The sequence below is a fragment of the Quercus suber genome, unplaced genomic scaffold, assembly GCF_002906115.3.
Source record: "Quercus suber isolate HL8 unplaced genomic scaffold, Cork oak 2.0 scaffold_600, whole genome shotgun sequence".
Taxonomy (NCBI): Eukaryota; Viridiplantae; Streptophyta; class Magnoliopsida; order Fagales; family Fagaceae; genus Quercus; species Quercus suber.
This window is the reverse complement of record NW_027070044.1, coordinates 273,260-292,396: the sequence shown is the minus strand read 5'-3', so window position 1 is coordinate 292,396 and position 19,137 is coordinate 273,260. Positions and strand designations below refer to the sequence as shown.

The window sequence follows — 19,137 nt, the reverse complement described above, 5'->3', positions numbered from 1 at the left end:
GAGAGCTATTATCATGAGCAGACGCCATAAGTTGAAGCTCTCTTTAAAAAAAAAAAAAAAAAAATCCAATGATTACAAATGTGCTACAAATGGTTTTAATGACACCTTTCTCGTGTACTTAATTTTTATTATTATTTTAGTCCCCACTAATGAGTGTGTTATTCTTTTGTGTTACCCTTAGCACATAGGAGTTGACACCATACCCTCCCCGCTTAAGTTTTTTTTTTTTTTTTTTAATTTTTTTATTTTAATTGTAATTGATCAATTTTCAACCTTTGTTGCATAATTGGTATTTCTTTGGTTTTAGACAAATTATAATTCCATTATATAAATCAATGCATCCATTATATATTTTTCGGCAAATGTTAACAAGCATCGTGCGGTGCTTGTTAAGGTTGCATTAATGTAGGTCTCATTTAATATAAAAAATGGGAAATTGCACTTTACACACCTGTGATTTGGCCCATTTTAAAAGTGTCCACCCGTGGTTTAAAAATTATCACTTAACCCACTTGAGGTGACCTCCGTTAGACACCCGTTACCCATCTCTGCCCTTTCCGTTAAAAAATCTCCTTTACTATATAAGCCACAATAGAAACAGAATTAGAAGCAACATATTGAAGAACAACTTCTCTCTCACCATCTTAGAAATCAAATCTTCAAACCCAAATCCCATATTGTGACCTGAATCTTGTTCAATCAACACAATAATTGGTTCCCTCTTGATGTATATACTACCCACAAAAAGGAACCCAGACAACAAGGGAAAACAAAAAGGAACCCATTTTTTTTTTTTAATTGAAAGGAACCCAGAAGATTCTCCATCTTCTTTTGAAGCCATAGGTAGAACAAATATGCCAAATCCTAACAACTCACAATAGGAAAAACCATTACACTCACAAATCCATTAAACCCACAAAATTCGAACCCACCAACCATAAGGAAATTTAAACCAACCCAGAAAATTTGAATCCACCACTCTCTGCTGCTTCGATTTCAGCCGATCTAGACAATCAGGTTGCTTTGCTACTCAGCCGATCTAACGATTTCGTTTTTCTTGTTTCTTTGTTTTTGCTTCCCGGTATGGGGTTTTGGGCGGTGGCTAACAGTGGTGGTGGTGTTGGAGGTAGTAGTTTGGTGAGGCTATGATTTGATGGTTCAATGAGTTGACTGTGGTGTTGGATATGTTAGGTTGCTAGTAGTTTTTTTTTTTTTTTTTTTTGCAGATTTTTCTTTTACTTGCAAATCTGGGGTTTTTTTAAAAGAACCTAGCAAAAGAGAGAGGGTTAGAGTTTTAGAGAGAGGGTTTTTTTTGCTTTGTCTACCCTCTTTCGTAAAACTTTGTGCTAATTATGTATATGAAAAATGATGAAACAAATTTTATCTTGGCTTATTTTTTGATATTTTTCTTTTATGTTTTATGTGAAGAAGAAGAAGAACGAGAGAAAAGAGGAGAGAGACATAAAATATAATGAAAATGACATATTTACCCCTATTTTTAACAGTGAAAAGGGAGAGGTGGGTTATAGAGGTCTAACGAAGGGCACCTCAAGTGGGTTAAGTGACACTTTTTAAAACATAGTGGCTTAGTTAAAACCGGTCAAACCACAAGTGGGTTAATTGCAATTTCCTCATAAAATTTTTTGAATAAATAGAAGAAAAAACATAAAATTGACCTCACAATTTATTTTAATATTTTTTTCTCTCTCTATAAAATAGTCCCATAACCTAAAAGTTACAAAAAAATGACATAAAACTGCAATAAAGCTACAAAAAAAAAAAAAAAAAGACAATAGGCAGCAATTAACGGGCACCCTATGGTGCCCAACACAACCCATATTTTTTTACTTTCTTTAGTATAATACTTGGATTGGAACATAAAAGAGGACTGGTTAGTATTTAAGCCCTAAGCTAGTCATATATTAAATTGTGACTTTTCTTACTCATGACTGTGCTTCATGCATCTTCTAAGGCAGGTTTGGTACACTAAGGCTATGTTTGGCAATATGTAAAATGTTTTCCTAGTGTAAAATATTTGCAGTTGAAAATATTATATGAAAAAGAAAATATTTTCAGTTATTTGTTTGTGTTTTGGAAAATTTGCGGAAAAGTATTTTCAGTGAAGTTTGGATAGCAATGAATCTCACGTCTGCGTTTTGTGTTGCGTTTTCTCTTTTTCTTTTTCTTTTTTTGTTAGCTGCAATAGAGGACAGCGACTACTGTTCATAAATAGTACCGCACTTTTCCTACTTTTTCGTCACTTTTATCACATAAGTGGGTCCCGTGTACTGTTCACGAGACCCACAAACTTCACTTTTCAGACATTTTTAATTAAAAATGGGACCCACGGTACTATTCACACATTTAAAAATTATTTTGGTATAGTGTTTTTAGTTTTCAGTTTTTAGTTTCAACAAAATAAATTCTATCCAAATGACCCTCAGTGTTTGGTAATGCATGTAAAAACCTATTTTATAAAACTCGGCCACCACAGTCACCACCATAAACCCAACCACCACTGGCTACTACAAACCCAACCACCAACAACCATCATCAACCACCACATAACCAAGTAACCTGAAAAATTATAATGAAAATCAAAACCTATTAATCTTAAAATCAATATAAAACCCATCTACCAAAACCCACAACCCACCACCGTTGAAACCCACAAACCACCCCAGCCACCAATCCACCACCCCCAATTGGCCACCATCAAAATCCACAAACCCATGAATCAACCCACCATTGATCCTCCAAAACCCAAGAATAAATTTTATTTTACAATAATTAAAAAAAAAAAAAAAAAAAAAAAGCAAAGAGGGCAATGACGACGTGGGGGGGGATGGGTTGAGGCGGTGAGATCGATGTGTGGAGGATTTAGGCTTGGGTTTGATAAGGGTGGAGGAGCAGAGGTCGAAAATGGAAGAGAAGAAGAGATTAGAGAAGAAGAGAGAAAAGAGAGGATGCTTGGTTGGTTTAGTGGGGTAGCGTGATTTGGGCTGGTTCGAAGCTAGGCAGGGTTCCTAGCTCTCTCTCTCTCTCTCTCTCTCTCTCTCTCTCTCTCTCTCTCTCTCTCTCTCTCTCTCTCTCTCTCTCTCTCTCTCTCTCAGGTTTTCAATCCATAAAATGGGGTTTGAAGTAAATGGTTTTCAGTTTGACCGAGTTTTATATGTGCACCCAAACACACATTATAGTGTAAAATATTTTTCCCAATTTCATTTACATTCGAAACAAATACAGTTTAAATGAAAATTACAATAGAAATTATATTTTTGGGCTTTTAGAAAATGGTTCCCATGTGTATCTATAATTATTTGCCATGTGTTCGTATTTTTTTAAATAAAATAATTTTAGTCCAACTTAGATACCACATTAGCACTCCATGAGGTCACATAAGGCATAAGCTAACGAAAACTGACAGAAAGATGAAAACTAGTACATTTGGAATAGTTTAGAGACCAAAAAAATAAAACTTTCAAAAGCTGGGAGGTTGTTTGGTTTGGCATTTTAAACAACAGTATTTAAACAATATTACATGTATTTTTATACTTTTTTTACCTACAAATATTTTCAAAAAATACAAACAATTTTACTAAAACAACTGCTTGACCAACAAAAGGCAAACATTTATAATAGTTTGGATATGAAAATGATATTTTATTCAAATGGGTCTATTGACGTATTTATTTATAATAGGGACTTATTCGACATTTCTACTTAAATATCACAAGCAAACAAAATAGCATCCCCTGACTATCCTTGGCTCGGACAATGCCTACGCTTGTATAGAGAGAAGAGAATAGAGAGCAATAAACAGAGGTAACTATCATACAATGCCCTCCTCGTCTTCTTGATCACACCTCCTTTATTTCTTCTATTTCATGTCTCTCCCCACCAAACGCTCAGCCACATCCACCACCTCCAACAACAACAACAACAACAACAACAACTCTTCTTCTTCTTCTTCCAATCCCAACCCCAACCCCACATCTCCTCCTCCCTTCTCCGCCATGAAAAAGGCCAAATCCCAAGCCGCAGCTCTCGACCCCAAAAACGGTCTCCACCACCAGGACTTCAACAGCAGCAACAACAACAGCAACGATGTCGTTTTCGACCCCTCTTCCATGTCCGTCGATGACGATTTCAAGTCCCACGACTCCTCCGCCCCTTCCCCTTCGCCAGCTCCGCCTCGCTCCGTCGCCGCCAATTTGTCCAGAAAGAAAGCCCAGCCGCCTCAGCCCACTAAGAAGCTTGTCATCAAGCTCCTCAAAGGTTTCTATCAATTCCATCAATTTTTTTTTTTTAGGGTTTCAAGGTTTTTCTTTTTCTTTTTTTTTGGCTGAAAATTCTTTGATTTTGATTTGGATTTTTATGCAATTTTACTTACTGTTTTGGATCTGGATGCTGATTCAACAACCCTAATTCTGATGCAATTTGGTTAACATTGGTGCATTCAATTGTGGAACTTATTAGCTGAATTTAGGGCACTCTATTTTCTTAATAGTTCAAACATGAAACTACTATTCATGGTAATATAGTATGCTTCTCGGCCATCTTATCTCTGATTGCCAACTATAGTACTCCAATGGCCGCCAACCTATGTCTTACCATATCTTCTTGTAGTTCACCACATAAGTTCACTAGCCTAGTGACACAAATAACATTAATCTGAAAAACCAAACTGCACTGAACCCTACCTCAACGATTGGCCCGATTCGGAGTTGGCGCCTGACAGGTTTTGGAAACATCAATGGAACAAAAACACCGCCGGTGTATTTATTCCAATGTCTCCACATATCTCAACACTACGTTGGCACTGAAGAGAGTGAGTCTGTTCATTGCTGACATTTTCCAAAATTATTTGGGGGGGGGAAGATTGGGTCTGTTAGGCAGTGGATATTTTCAAAATTGGGTTGTAGATAGACAATTGGTCCTCATGGGAATGGGAATGTGGCCATTGCTAATAAATTCACAGGTTCTTCGCCCTCACACCACCAGATGTCAAGGAAACGGAGTTTACCTCATAAATACTAATGTGTCGCTACAAATTAAACAATATTGTTGCAGTGAGGTCATAAAAGCCATTGAATCACAAACTGGATTTAGACCTCACCTGTGGTGCATAAAGGTACGGTGGGAGGGCTGCAAGCGTTGGATCATGCTTCTCGAGATTAGCTTCTGCTTTAACTTTCAGGAGGAGCTCAGACACTTTCCAGATGTGCTACAGAATGTTATAGGGCATCGTCAATGTCACGATGATGTGAACTTTCCAAGTTAGATCTGGTCTTGGCATATTATTATTTTTAACTTAGTTGATGAACTATGTAATTCTCTTGAACCCCCAGGTTTTTTAAACCCCAAGCGGAGGTACCACTGGTTGTAATTCTCCTAATTGAATATATATATATAGAGCGCTCTTAAGCACGAAGCCCCAAGGCTCCAGTGCTTTTTGCCTTAGACCATGCTTTTGGAGATTAGCTTCTGCTTTGACTTTCAGGAGCAGCTCAGACACTGTCCAAATGTGCCACAGAATGTTACAAAGAATCGTCAATGTTACAATTCTGTGATTTTTCAAAGTTAGATCTGGTCTTGGCATATTCATTTTTGTCCCTGTTCTGCAATTTTGTGTAGTGGCGTGTAACTTCTTGTTGTTTTCAACTCCACTTCCATGTCCGTCAACGACGATTTCAGACCCCACGACTCCTCCGCCCCTTCCCCTTCTCCAGCTCCACCTTGCTCCGTTGCCGCCAATTTGTATAGAAAGAAAGCCTAGCTGACTAAGCCTGCCAAGAAGCTCTTCAAAGGTTTCTATCAATTCCATCAATTTTTAGGGTTTCTGATTTTTCATTTTTGGCTGAAACTCTAGGTTTTAGGTTTAGTTCAGCTTTGATTCTTTGATCTTGCTTCAGATTTTTATGCAATCAGTTGCTGGATGGAATTTGTTGGATCTGGATGCTGATTCAACAACCTTATTTCTAATGCAATTTGGTTAACATTGGTGCTTTCAATTGTGGAACTTATTAGCTGAACTTAGGGTTTTTGGCACTCTATTTCCTGAATAGTTGAAAGTTGAAACGTGAAATTACTACTCATGGTAATAGTATGTTCTCGGTCATCTCAACTCTATTTGCCGACAGTTACTATCAGCTAGTACTTCAGTGGTTGCCAACCTATTGTGTTACTGTCAACTACTGTTCCTCTTGTAGTTCACCACATAAGTTCACTATACATGGAAGTTGGCCTAGTGACACAAATTCTAATTGAAAACCAAACTGCACTGTGCCCTCCCTCAACTCGCCGATTGGTGATCAACCAGGAATGAACCAACTGCGCCCGATGTTGCTTAAGGAATGGCCCAATTTGAAAGATATGGAGTCGCCCGACAGCTTTTGGAAATATCAATGGAACAAACACGGCTGCTGTACTTATTCCAGCATCTCCACATATTTCAACACTACGTTGGCACTGAAGGGAGAACATAATGCCAAGTTCCAAAGTTGGGGGGAAAGAGTGGGTTTGTTCATTGCTGACATTTTCCAAAATTATTTGGGGGGAAGACTGGGTCTGGTAGGCAATCTCCAACTTCGGGAAATTTTGCCATCGCTTGTAGTTAGAGGATTTGTCCTCATGGGAATGGGAATGGGAATGTGGCAATTGCTAATAAATACACAGGATCTTCGTCCTCACACCACCAGAGGTCAAGGAAACGGATTTTACCGCATAAATACTAAGCTATCACTACAAATTAAACAATATCGTCGCAGTGAGATCATAAAAGCCATTAAATCACAAACTGGATTTAGACCACACCTGTGGTGCATAGAGGTACAGTGGGAGTGCTGCAAGTGTTGGACCATGCTTCTCGAGATTAGCTTCTGCTTTAACTTTCAGGGGGAGCTCAGACACTGTCCAGATGTGCTAGAGAATGTTACAAAGCATCATCAATGTCACGATGATGTGATTTTTCCAAGTTAGATCTGGTCTTGGCATATTCATTTTTGTCCCTGTTCTGCAATTTTGTGTATAGGCGTGTAACTTGTCCTTCTTTTTTTTTTTTTTTTCCCCAACTTGGTGGATGGATGGAACTATGTAATTCTCTCTAACCCCAAGTGGAGGTACCACTGGTTGTAATTCTCCTAATTCAATATATATTATATTGTCCAAAAAAATTTTCACCTATTAAAAAAAAAAAAAACTGTCTTAAAACTTGGATCTTGTTAATGGGAAGTGTAGCAAAGATGCATGATGTTTGACATGATCTGCAATAAGTTTCTTATGAAGATAATGGCGGGATACAGTTAAATTATCTGTATTGAAGTAGTAGGTTTAATATTGTGGCCCCAAATTCAAAGCTATTGTTTGGAAAGACTTACCTATAATGCAGAGAGGGTACTCATTCTGCTCTGTTGGCAAATTCAAACAGCTAATTTTGAGGATTTGAAATAACAGCTTGAAGCTGTTATTTAGAATCCATAAAATTTGAGGTTGAAATTCTAAATTTATCTCAAGTGTTCTAAAAAGTATACCAATAGAGTGAAATGACTTGTAAGCTTCTAACATATGCTGTTTTTGGACAATACTTGTGTTATCTACGCATAAATTCCTCCGTGTTTAATAAGCTTGATTTTGCCGGGTTTAATAAATATGTAAGATATTCTTACTAGGTATTGTTATTATTATCATTGGTTTTTTTTAATCAAGTATTATTTGTGATTGCCTGAGAAATGTGCAACCTCTTCTTTTTCATTTGTCTTTTTTTACCTAGCTTTAATTTGACATTGGTTTCCATGGTTTTGGATGGAATTATTTTGATAAGTATTAATTTGTTTTGGCCATGGCAAGTTTATTGGTGTTGTTTTAATAGTTCTTTTGTTGTGTTCCTTCCACATCATGTTATACCTAGAAAAAGTAAAGCTTAAAAAGTTGTATGTAAGCTAAATAAGAAGGAAAAAAAATCTATGGAAAACAAGCACATATATGTTTCACTCACTAATAAAATTGTGAGAGACCAACAAAAGTTATGTTGAAGAAGAAAAAAACTAGTGGCAGTGGAGTTTGGAATCCAAAAAATATTCTTAACTTTCACTATTATATGGAAGAAGAGGGACTGATGTATTTCCTTCTTCATTTCGCCTTTTGTTTCTCTGAAGCCAAACCAACACTGCCTGCAAATTTTGAAGAGGATACGTGGGCAAAGCTGAAATCTGCTATATCTGCTATATTTTTAAAGCAACCCGATCCTATTGACTCAGAGATACTTTATCAGGTGGAGTCTGCTAAAGCTTTCTTGCTCTTTAATTGGGATTCAGATACCTTTTCCAATGTAAAATTTCTCATGCATTCTGATTGCTTAGCTAACGCATTATGTTGTACTTAGGCTGTTAATGACCTTTGTCTACACAAATTGGGGGGAAATCTTTATCAACGGATTGAGAAGGAGTGTGAAGCGCACGTATCTGAAGCATTGCAATCCTTGTTTGGCCAAAGCCCAGATTTGGTGGTTTTTCTGTCACTTGTCGAGAGATGCTGGCAGGATCTTTGTGACCAAATGTTGTTGATTCGTGGTATAGCCTTGTATCTAGATAGAACATATGTAAAGCAAACACCTAATGTGCGATCATTGTGGGACATGGGATTGCAGCTTTTCCGCAAACATCTTTCATTATCTCCAGAAGTTGAGCACAAAACTGTCACAGGCCTTTTAAGAATGATTCAGAGCGAAAGGTAAATATTTATTCTTCTGAAGACATGCAAGCCATCATACATCTTCTCCAAAAGGTTTTTGATATTCTTTTTACTTGGTTCTTGATGCTGTTTGTAGTTGCATTAATAAGTGTTTTAGGTGTTTACATGGAGGCTCCACAGAAGTTACACACTTGGTTTCATAGGTGCTAGCGTTCTCTTTTGAGCCTTTATGGTCCTTTACTTTCCTCCAGTTATTAATGATGATTATTTTTTGCATCTCATATATTTTATTAATCTTAATGTAGTGCTTGTGTGTTAGTGATCACTTATCTATTTTGAAGTGCTTGTGTGTTAATGATTTTATATATTTCGAAGTGCCTAAATTTTAAATTACAGTAGGGCCGTGAGATAAGGTTTAGTTATATGAACCACTTATATTCATTTTTCGGAAGTGGCAAAAATGACATTTCTCCTACAATCTTGGGGATTTGACAGAAATTCACACAGGCCCCGACTAGTTATGGGAAGGATGTTTTTCTTAAAATTGTCTTCATTGAAAGTTGGATATAAATCTTGTTGGCAATGGTTTAGAAGCTTGTAAACCTCAAGGAGGATGCCAAAAAAGAAAAAGGTCCTCCAAAGGTGATTACGCAGTTATGGAATGGGTCATAAGAAGATTAGTTGCGATTGAATTTACTCTGTCAATGCATGCAGTATATATGTTTCTATTTCTGTCACCAAAATAAATAGGAAACAATTTTGTGGGTGTATTTATGAATTTAATTTCAGCTATCTTTTTGTGTATGTATCTCTTGTGGTTTGTTGATGGTATATGAATCGCAAAATGAAATGATTTCCTGGAAATGCATGTACGGATGTGTTGTCAAGAAAAATAGTATTTTCTTTGTAAATATATACCACACTTATAAACATCAAATGTTATAAGCATGTAGCCAAAGAAATTAATTCCCTAAATTAAAAATACAAAGTTGAAACTTAGGGGGTGTTTGGTTTAGCCATTTTCATCACTCAATTCTCATATTTCGTGGGCCCCACCTCAGGTTCTCTTGTTTGGTCTCATTTTTCTTTTCAATTCTCATATCTCATTACTCAAAAAATTGTGTTATAGAGATGGAAATTGAAAACAAGTTTTGTTAGTTTTCGAGTTATAAGAAATGAGTTAAGTGGCAAACTTGTAAAAAATTTCAAGTTGCTGGGATTCACACAACTGACCGGTCACTATCAAGTCAGACACACGGCACCAAACTCATTTCATCTCTATCAGTAGAGGAAAACAAACACACTATTCACCTCAAACAAATTGTTTTTTGCTCATCTCATGTATAATCTCTCGGTCTCTCTTCTGATCTGAGTCCAACGGTTCTTTCGTTGATCTCAGCTCAAATGAACGCGAATCTCTCTCTCTAATTTCACTTTCTCTATCTCTCTCGTTCTCTCATCTCTCTCGGCCTCTCATCTCTCTCAATCCAACAAACCTTCCCTCCAACTCTGTTCAGGTGAATCTTCTTTGTTTCGGACCTTGGTGGGTTCTTTATGTTGTGTTCTTTGGGTTTTATGGTTAAAATTTTTGTGGGATTTTACGGGTTCTTAAGTTGTTTTTCTGGGGAAATGCACAACCATGTGGAGAGATTGGGTTTTGATTCAGATGTTTATCATTCTCAAAAAAAAAGAAAAAAAAAAAGAAAAAGAAAAAAAAATAATTGGGTTTTGATTTAGATGAACAACCGTGTGGGAATATGAGTGATGCGCGTAAGTTTTTTGATGAAAGTCCTCTTTTGGAATTGGTTTCATGGAATTTGATTTTTGGCAGGTTATGTTCAGGTAGGGAATGTGGATAATGCCAAGTCTATATACGAGCTTGGTAAGAAAATCAAATTAAAAAAAAAAAAAAATACAAATAAAAAACACTTGCAGTGAGTTATGAAACTTGGCAGAAAAATCAAATTGACAATATGATTTGGTTTTAAAATCCCATGCCTGATGGATGGCTGTGGCTTTCACTTCTTCCCTTTTGTTGCTCTTCGTTGGGTTCTGAGATGTAATGGAGTATAGGACCAGTCACACGGGTGAGTTCAAGTAGAGGACAACATTACCATTCTGACTAAACAGTAGAGGACAGCGAGTTAAATTAGCTTTTTAAAGAGAGAAAGCCAACTGGATTTGGGATGCCAAACATGGTGAGAATGAGTTATGAGGAAATAGGGAAATAAATATGAGCTATGAGTTATAAGATGTGAGTTATGAATTGTGGGTTATGAGTTTTGAGGGAACCAAACACCCCCTTAACATCTGATTTTTGGAATTCCCTACTTGGTAAATTCCTGATTTTGGTGCTAGGAGTGTAATGTCTGCATAATATCAGTCCAAGATAAAAAAGATTCTTTTTAGTGTCAAGAACTTATGTTTGATTTGTATGGAGCCAACTCCTAGTTGTCATGGAATTCTTCTTGTTTAAGGCCTGGCACTTCATTTTTCTCTATGGCGTCATTTGATTGTTTAATCGTCTTATTAGAAGAAGTAGACCCCTTAGAAGTCTGATTCAAAAATTCCTTGTCAAGGTAATGTTTTTATGCTGGCAATTTTCTAGCGTGTTCTTTTCCCCTTATGCTTGTAATAGTCATCTTTATGGTCAATGACTTTCTATTTTTCCTGTTTATTTCGTTGATGGTTGGATTCATTACCATATGAAGAAGCTTGACATTTCAACTTGTGATTTGCTGTTCTGTTTGGTATTTCAGATTAGGTGAAGCAGTGGATAGGACTCTCCTTAACCATCTCTTGAAGATGTTTACTGCATTAGGAATTTACGCAGAAAGCTTTGAAAAGCCATTTCTTGAGTGCACATCTGAGTTTTATGCTGCTGAAGGCATGAAATTCATGCAGCAATCAGATGTTCCAGATTATCTGAAGCATGTAGAGGTGCATATTTTCCTCTCCCCCCCCCAAACCTCTTCTCCCGGTTTTCCTTATCTACCTCCAACTATAAGTGATTCTCTCTTCTGTATAATCCTTTTTCCCTTTTGCTGCATTGTATTGTTAGTTGACTATTTGTGTAAATCACTTGAAAATGGTTTACTGAATAACAAATTTGACCTATCTTGCAATCTGATTCTACATTACATGATTTCTGTTAACTTTTGAAGATATGTAATTATTAAATTGCTGCAGACAAGGTTGCACGAGGAACATGAAAGATGTGTACTCTACCTGGATGCTTGTACAAGAAAACCACTAATAGCAACTGCAGAAAAGCAACTCCTTGAACGCCACATATCTGCCATTCTTGATAAGGTGTGAACATGGTCATGACTCTCATTCTATGCGTAGTTAATTCTTGCCTTCTCTATATAATTGGCCAAGTTTTTCATCCTCTCTAAGCCACTAGGCTTTTTATTCTCTTTCCAGGGTTTCATGATGCTAATGGATGGGCACCGTATTGAGGACCTTCAGAGGATGTATTCACTGTTTTCAAGGGTCAATGCGCTTGAATCGCTAAAGCAAGCCCTTAGCTCATATATCCGCAGAACTGGGCAGGGCATTGTCATGGATGAAGAGAAAGACAAAGATATGGTTTCATCCCTTTTAGAATTTAAGGTTTCGCTTGATACAATATGGGAAGAAAGCTATTCCAAGAATGATGCATTTTGCAACACCATTAAGGATGCATTTGAACATCTCATCAATCTTCGTCAGGTAACAAGTTTTTCATCGGTCTCTCATGTTTCTCTTGTTGGCTATGTTAGTGATAAACTGAACAAAATGGATTATCTATTGCATAGTTGTGGATAGAGAAGTAAAATCAAAGGAATAAAAAACTATAAAGGTGAAAGTATGAATTTTTTAATTAGTGAGTAATAAGTTCTAGTTAAATTTAGAGTTACTAGAAAGCACATAACTTCATTTTGGGTGCCATACCTGTGTCATACTTGTGTCGGATACTTGATACTACTGGGACACTTCTACGTGTGTGTTCCAGCCATGTCCTTTTAAAAAAAAATGTTGGACATGGCCGGGACACAAGAACAAGAGGAACCGAATACCCTTTCACAAAACAAAGAGAGTATTCATGCTTTGAAAAGTAACATTTCATTTGAAAATTAACAAATATCTTTATTCTTGGTTTGTATTCTAATTTCTAAACATCCTTTAATAGTCATGGATTTGCTTTATTATCCATTATTACTCTTAGATTGATATATTTATTTAACATTATATGAAAAATAAATGCTTAATACTATATAGAAAATATAAATTAAAATATTTAATAATTATTTAATAGACATGTCTTGCCATACTTGTGGCCCATTTTTTCAAAAATTGTCGTGTCGCCATGTTGTACCTGTACTTGTGTCCGTGCTTCTTAGTTAATAACACTATCATCATTATTCTTTATTACCCGACTTGGGATGAGATTTAAATTGATAAAGTGCTATTTATGTGCTGTTAACTCTTCCCCTCCTCTCAACTTCACTTGAGAATTAGAAACCCAAGGGGTTGGTCTAGTGATTCCCAAGGCCTTATGAGATCTATGAGTTCTTGTGTTCTCTTGGGGCCACACCCAAGGGATTCTTTGTAATTGTCTGGTGTGTGTAAGAAGGGGGGATTTATGCATACTCAGGGAAATAGTCAGATGGTCGAAGAGCTTTGGACGCCCCTATTAGGGAAAAGAAAAGACCCTTTATAGGAGAATTATATATATAGCAGTGTTAAAAGTGCTGAGTGCACTTAAGCGCAAGCGCGCACTTGATTGATGTGAAGTGAACATTAAAAAAAAAATTATTATTAATGTTCAATTCAACAATCAAGTGATCAATTAATCATATAAATTACAATAAAAGCCAAAGGCTTTGTAGCTGAATTGACACCTCCCCATGGACAAAGTGCTTGGGGGTCTAGGGGAGAAAGGATTTGAGCTATGGGGTTAGCAGCATATTGTAATTATCTCTAAAAAAAAAAAACAATAAAACATTTTATATAATTCTCTTGTGCTTTATAAAATATATGCAATCATGATATTTGATGGTCATGATTAAAAAACATGGTTGAATCAAAATAGAAGTATAGAACCAAAAAGGCAAAGGCTAAAAAGTACTAGAATGTTAAGTAATGTTATCTTTGCCTTTCAAAATCAATGCAAATATGCAATGCAATCTTAATCTACATAATCATCATCCTCATTAAGCAAGGGACCATCATCATTGTCATTAAGCAAGATTTGAAGTTGAAGCACCTATAAAAAATAAAAACTAAAGAATGTTGATTAGGTGATGCATTTATATGGTGAATTGGTTGACCATATTTTCCTTCATTGTCTAGTTGCTATGAATTTGTGGTTTATGGTTTTGGGTTTATTTCGAGTAAGTTGGGTTATGCCAAAGTCAGATATGGGTCTCCTAGCTTGTTGGCAAGGTTGGTTTGGTCATTTGAAGATAATGAGAGATCCATATCAGACCTCAAGTTATTTTTCTTTAGAACCTTAATGGATTGGTTGTCTGCTTTATGAAACCAATATTTTTCTTTTTTTCTTGAAGTTCTTGATTTATGTAATTTTTGTACTTGATTTGTTTGGCCCCTGTACACTTCCTGTATTTTAGGGTGTCCCTTTTTTATATCAATAAATCTTATTACTTATAAAAAATGATGCATTTATATGGGATTTACAAACATAGGAACCAGAATAGCCAAAGTCTGGGAGACTAGCAATTCCGGATTAGCCAAGTTTAAGTTTTTTCTGGATTAATGACAACTATTTGTGATCAGTGTCTATCGATAACAATTTTATATGTAAATTTCACTATCTATCTATCCACACACACACACATTTCAGTAACAAGACAAATCTGCCCTACAAGAATTCATAATTTTTATATTAGAAATTGTTATTACCCATCCAAAATATTAGAAATTGTTATTAACAAGATTTTGGCGTGCATCCTGCATGCAAAATGTCAGACCAATTAATTCAGTCACTGCTTGCCAGGAAAGATACCTAATCTGACTCCAGTAATAAGCTCACCCAGCTGGTGCAGTGACCTGCATTATTTGCTTTTTCATAGTTGTATAGTGTTCTGCCCAACCCACATCAATCATACTGCTTTAGTTGTCAAAATATTTGAGTATCCTAAAACAAAACTAAGAGTTCTTGAAATCCCATGGAAGTTTCTCTCTTTCATGGTGGGAGTTATTCTCGGAAAGATTAATGTTTCAGGAAATCCTTTACTCGTTAAAATCTGCATCAATCTTATGTTTGTTTTGTTTTGTTTTTCTTTTTATCTATCAAGTCATTATTTCTGATATATTTGTGCTTCTTTTTATAGAACCGACCTGCTGAGCTGATTGCAAAATTTCTGGATGAAAAGCTTCGTGCTGGGAATAAGGGTACTTCTGAGGAAGAATTGGAGGGTACTCTTGATAAAGTTTTGGTTTTATTCAGGTTTATTCAGGTTAGTTTGACTATTGGATTAACTAAAAGTTCTATTGCCTGGTATTGGTTGTTTTTGCTATTGTTTCCGTCTCATGTTTTTCATCAAAATGACACTGAGAAACATGTCATATTCTTGCTTATTAATGAAGGGCAAGGATGTGTTTGAAGCATTTTATAAGAAGGATCTTGCAAAAAGGCTGCTTTTGGGAAAGAGTGCTTCCATTGATGCTGAGAAATCCATGATCTCTAAGGTTAAGGATTGATTTTTGGGACTTACACGTATTTGCTGCATGTTTTTGATCTATTCCTTATGCTAACAAGTTTTTGTTGCTAATGCAGCTAAAAACAGAGTGTGGCAGCCAATTTACAAACAAACTTGAAGGAATGTTCAAAGTACGCACATTTGTTAATCTGTATAAATTTCGGGTTTGAAAATTGTCAATTATCATTATTGCTATTAAAGATGATTTCAAATTGTGGGGCAACCTAAATGGGAAAGGCTCCCTTCCAATTCAAATCCTTCAATTTTAATCCAGATGTAAGACACATTTAAGAAATCTAATGGTCCTAAAAAAACACATGTAAATCACACAAAATCAAATAAATACCACATTTCTCACATCTGGCCAAAAATTGAAGGGAATTGAAGGATTTGAATGGGGGGGGTTCCTATCCCAACATTTAATATCTTCTAGATGATGTGGCCTCGACGATGTGTTGATGTCATGAATGGGATGACAACTTTTGTCCGATTTTCCAAATCTGGAAGTTTACACTAGGGTCTTACCTGGTTTGATGGAAGATTTTCCAAATCTGAAGTTTACACTAGGGTCTTACCTGGTTTGATGGAAGAACCTGTTCATTGCAGGTTTAAGCTATGCAGTCTACATATTAAATTACGGATTAGAACCTTGGTCTAGGCCTAAATTTTGGTGGATTTATTAGGGGAGCATGTGTTAGCTTGCAATTCTCTTGAGTGATGTAGGAATCATTTAGACATACAAAATTCATGTTTTCACCATTAATCCACATTTAAGATTCTCATGTGACCAAGTGCTTACATCCTGAGTACTGGATCAACTTTTTATGATGCTCTAGGAATTGAGACTTTAAATTGACAATAATATGAAGATCAATGCAGCACTGTGCTGTCAAATTATTGTCTACTGTATTGTGTATAATTTGTACTTATAAAAAAAAAGTATTGTGTGTAATTTGTATTAGTGTAGTTCAGCAAGAGGGAGATGAAGAGTTGGGTTGACTTTCTACAGTAAGAAGTTCATCATATGAGCTTCTGTAGTCAATTTGTTAGCCTCTATATTATTCTTATCACTTCATTATCATAATTTTGCAGTGCACATTTTGAGCTTTTATCTTTAAAAAAGCTTAGTATATGGTTTTTCTATTACCTGTTAAGAAACACTCACCATATGAGCTTTTATTATGAGTTTGTATGGGTTATTTAATGATAGTTTCTGCGTTGTTTTTGTGAAAAATTTTCAGGACATTGAATTATCAAAAGAAATAAATGAATCCTTCAAACAATCATCCCAGGCCAGGACAAAACTCCCATCCGGGATTGAGTTGAGTGTACATGTTTTAACAACAGGGTAGGTCTTACTTTGTTCATTATCTTCAAACTCAGTCGGATTATTCATTCACTTAATATTCCCAAGTAGCTTCATTGGTTTTGGGTGACTAACTGCAGGTACTGGCCAACATATCCACCCATGGATGTTAGACTTCCTCATGAATTGAATGTCTACCAGGTTGGGGGAAACCACCTATAGCTCTTTCAACTGTAGATTGTTTCATTGTGCTTCTGAGCACCTGTTTCAATCATTTCTTTTTCTTGGTGCAATAGGACATTTTCAAGGAGTTCTACTTGAGCAAGTACAGTGGGAGGCGCTTAATGTGGCAAAATTCGTTAGGTCATTGTGTGTTAAAAGCTGAATTTCCTAAAGGTAAAAAGGAGCTGGCAGTTTCTCTGTTTCAGGTTGGTCTCTTTTAGGCCATTATGCTTTGTTTTGTTTTTCAGTACTCTATTTTTATTATTGATTTTGCCTTACCCAAGTGGACAACTTATAGTGCTCTGGTTACATCGTATGTCTTGTGCTACAGACTGTTGTATTGATGCTCTTTAATGATGCTGAGAGGCTAAGCTTTCAAGATATTAAGGACTCTACTGGAATTGAGGATAAGGAACTAAGGAGGACTTTGCAGTCCCTTGCGTGTGGAAAAGTTCGAGTCTTACAAAAGGTTGGTAGTCAAGCATTGCAGGATTTGTATTTAAGAAATGTACTTGTAAAATTGAAGTGTTGGATTATTTATTTATTTATTGGTTAACTATTTCTGCTTTCCATAAATATATGTGCCACAGATGCCCAAGGGTAGGGACGTAGAGGATGATGATTCATTTGTGTTCAATGATTTATTCACTGCTCCTCTTTACCGTATAAAGGTAAATCTGTTTGTATGTTAAGTAACAACAGTGTTGATTAGATGATCCTGAAATTGCATAAGTCTGACAAGTGTCAAAAGTTAATATGTGAAATCAAAGACTTTCAGTTTTGACTTTGGGTGAAAGAACTGATGGACTTTGAGTTTTGGTTTCCACTCATATGATTGAGCATGAAGCTAACATTGCATTGATGGGAGCAGGTAAATGCAATACAGATGAAGGAAACAGTGGAGGAGAATACAAGCACCACCGAACGAGTTTTTCAGGACCGTCAATATCAGGTCAAACCTATGTTTGTGTTACTATTCTAAATAGATATATGCACATACTAAATATTATTCTTGATTCCCAACTGAAACTTAACTTTTCTAATATAATTTGTTTTCCTGATAAATTATAGGTTGATGCTGCTATTGTACGAATAATGAAGACTAGAAAACTGCTCAGTCACACACTTCTGATAACTGAACTCTTCCAACAGGTAAATGTTTTCTGCTTTATCTATCCTTTTCTTTTAATATTGAGATCTCTACAAAGTAGGGCCCAGGAAAAATAAAATATCATGGCAGGCATGTGCTATTGGCTTCCATGTAAGAGAAAATGGTTAATTTTACAGAATCATTGAATTTATGGAAGCCCGAGAGGCATAAAATGGACGGCCCAACTATTTTAAATTTAAGATGAATTGGATTGTATTAGTGATGTGGGGATTTTTCTTTTCCTTTCTCCTGTGAACAGCTCAAATTTCCAATAAAGCCAGCTGATTTGAAGAAACGGATTGAAAGCCTTATCGACAGGGAGTATCTAGAGCGTGACAAGAACAACCCCCAGATATACAATTACTTGGCATAATCAATCTTTTTTAATCTATTTGTAAATGACAAGTGCAGCTTCAGCCTTTAAGAGAAGGAAGACTGCCCCTTTGTCTGTCTGTACAGTAGTTTGTAGCTTTCATTTTTGTTGTGTTTAACACTATAATTGTAAAGCATATTTAGTTGCTGTTTTGAAATTCTCTTCCTTAAGAGGATTCGCTATTCTTGATAATAATCGGCACTTTTTGGCAATAGGGTTTTACTGGAATGAATCCGATTGTGGTCAATTTCATTTTCCTATTACTATATTATTTTCTTCATATCCCTGAAACAATCTTTTTCATTTGGAACAGCACTGGCGTCCACGCCCTCACTTTTTTTTTTTTTTGGCTGAATGTCCACACCCTCACTTTAGAGCATAAGTGGGCATATAATACTGTACGCCCACTATAATAATGTATATTTACTCAAAAAGTACCCACATATAATACTGTTTACGCCCACTATAATAATATATATTTACTCAAAAACTACCCATTCGGTTTATTTATAATACTGTATGTTTACATTTTTGTAATAGTAGATGTACACGATTATTGTAACTTTGTATTTGAATATTTTATTAATTTTTAATTATTTTCTCATTATTTCATCTCTCTCTCTCTCACACCCTCTCTTCTTTGCTTCACTGTTGGTGCTACATTAGCCGTATAATGTGGAAGTCTTGTTAA

General features: G+C 36.0%; 1 protein-coding gene across 1 annotated transcript; it reads left to right on the top strand.

Moving 5' to 3' along the window:
• Positions 1–3,774: 3,774 nt before the first annotated feature.
• Positions 3,775–18,658, top strand: LOC111993789 (cullin-4). The gene is made up of 17 exons (XM_024025618.2): positions 3,775–4,275; positions 8,154–8,269; positions 8,381–8,727; positions 11,448–11,628; positions 11,878–12,000; positions 12,115–12,402; positions 15,027–15,152; positions 15,283–15,384; positions 15,473–15,526; positions 16,637–16,743; positions 16,842–16,902; positions 16,998–17,129; positions 17,255–17,392; positions 17,514–17,594; positions 17,795–17,875; positions 17,995–18,075; positions 18,333–18,658. The coding sequence occupies exons 1-17, from the start codon at positions 3,885–3,887 to the stop codon at positions 18,444–18,446; spliced, it is 2,523 nt and encodes an 840-aa protein (XP_023881386.1). The 5' UTR covers positions 3,775–3,884; the 3' UTR covers positions 18,447–18,658.
• The last annotated feature ends 479 nt before the right edge of the window (positions 18,659–19,137 follow it).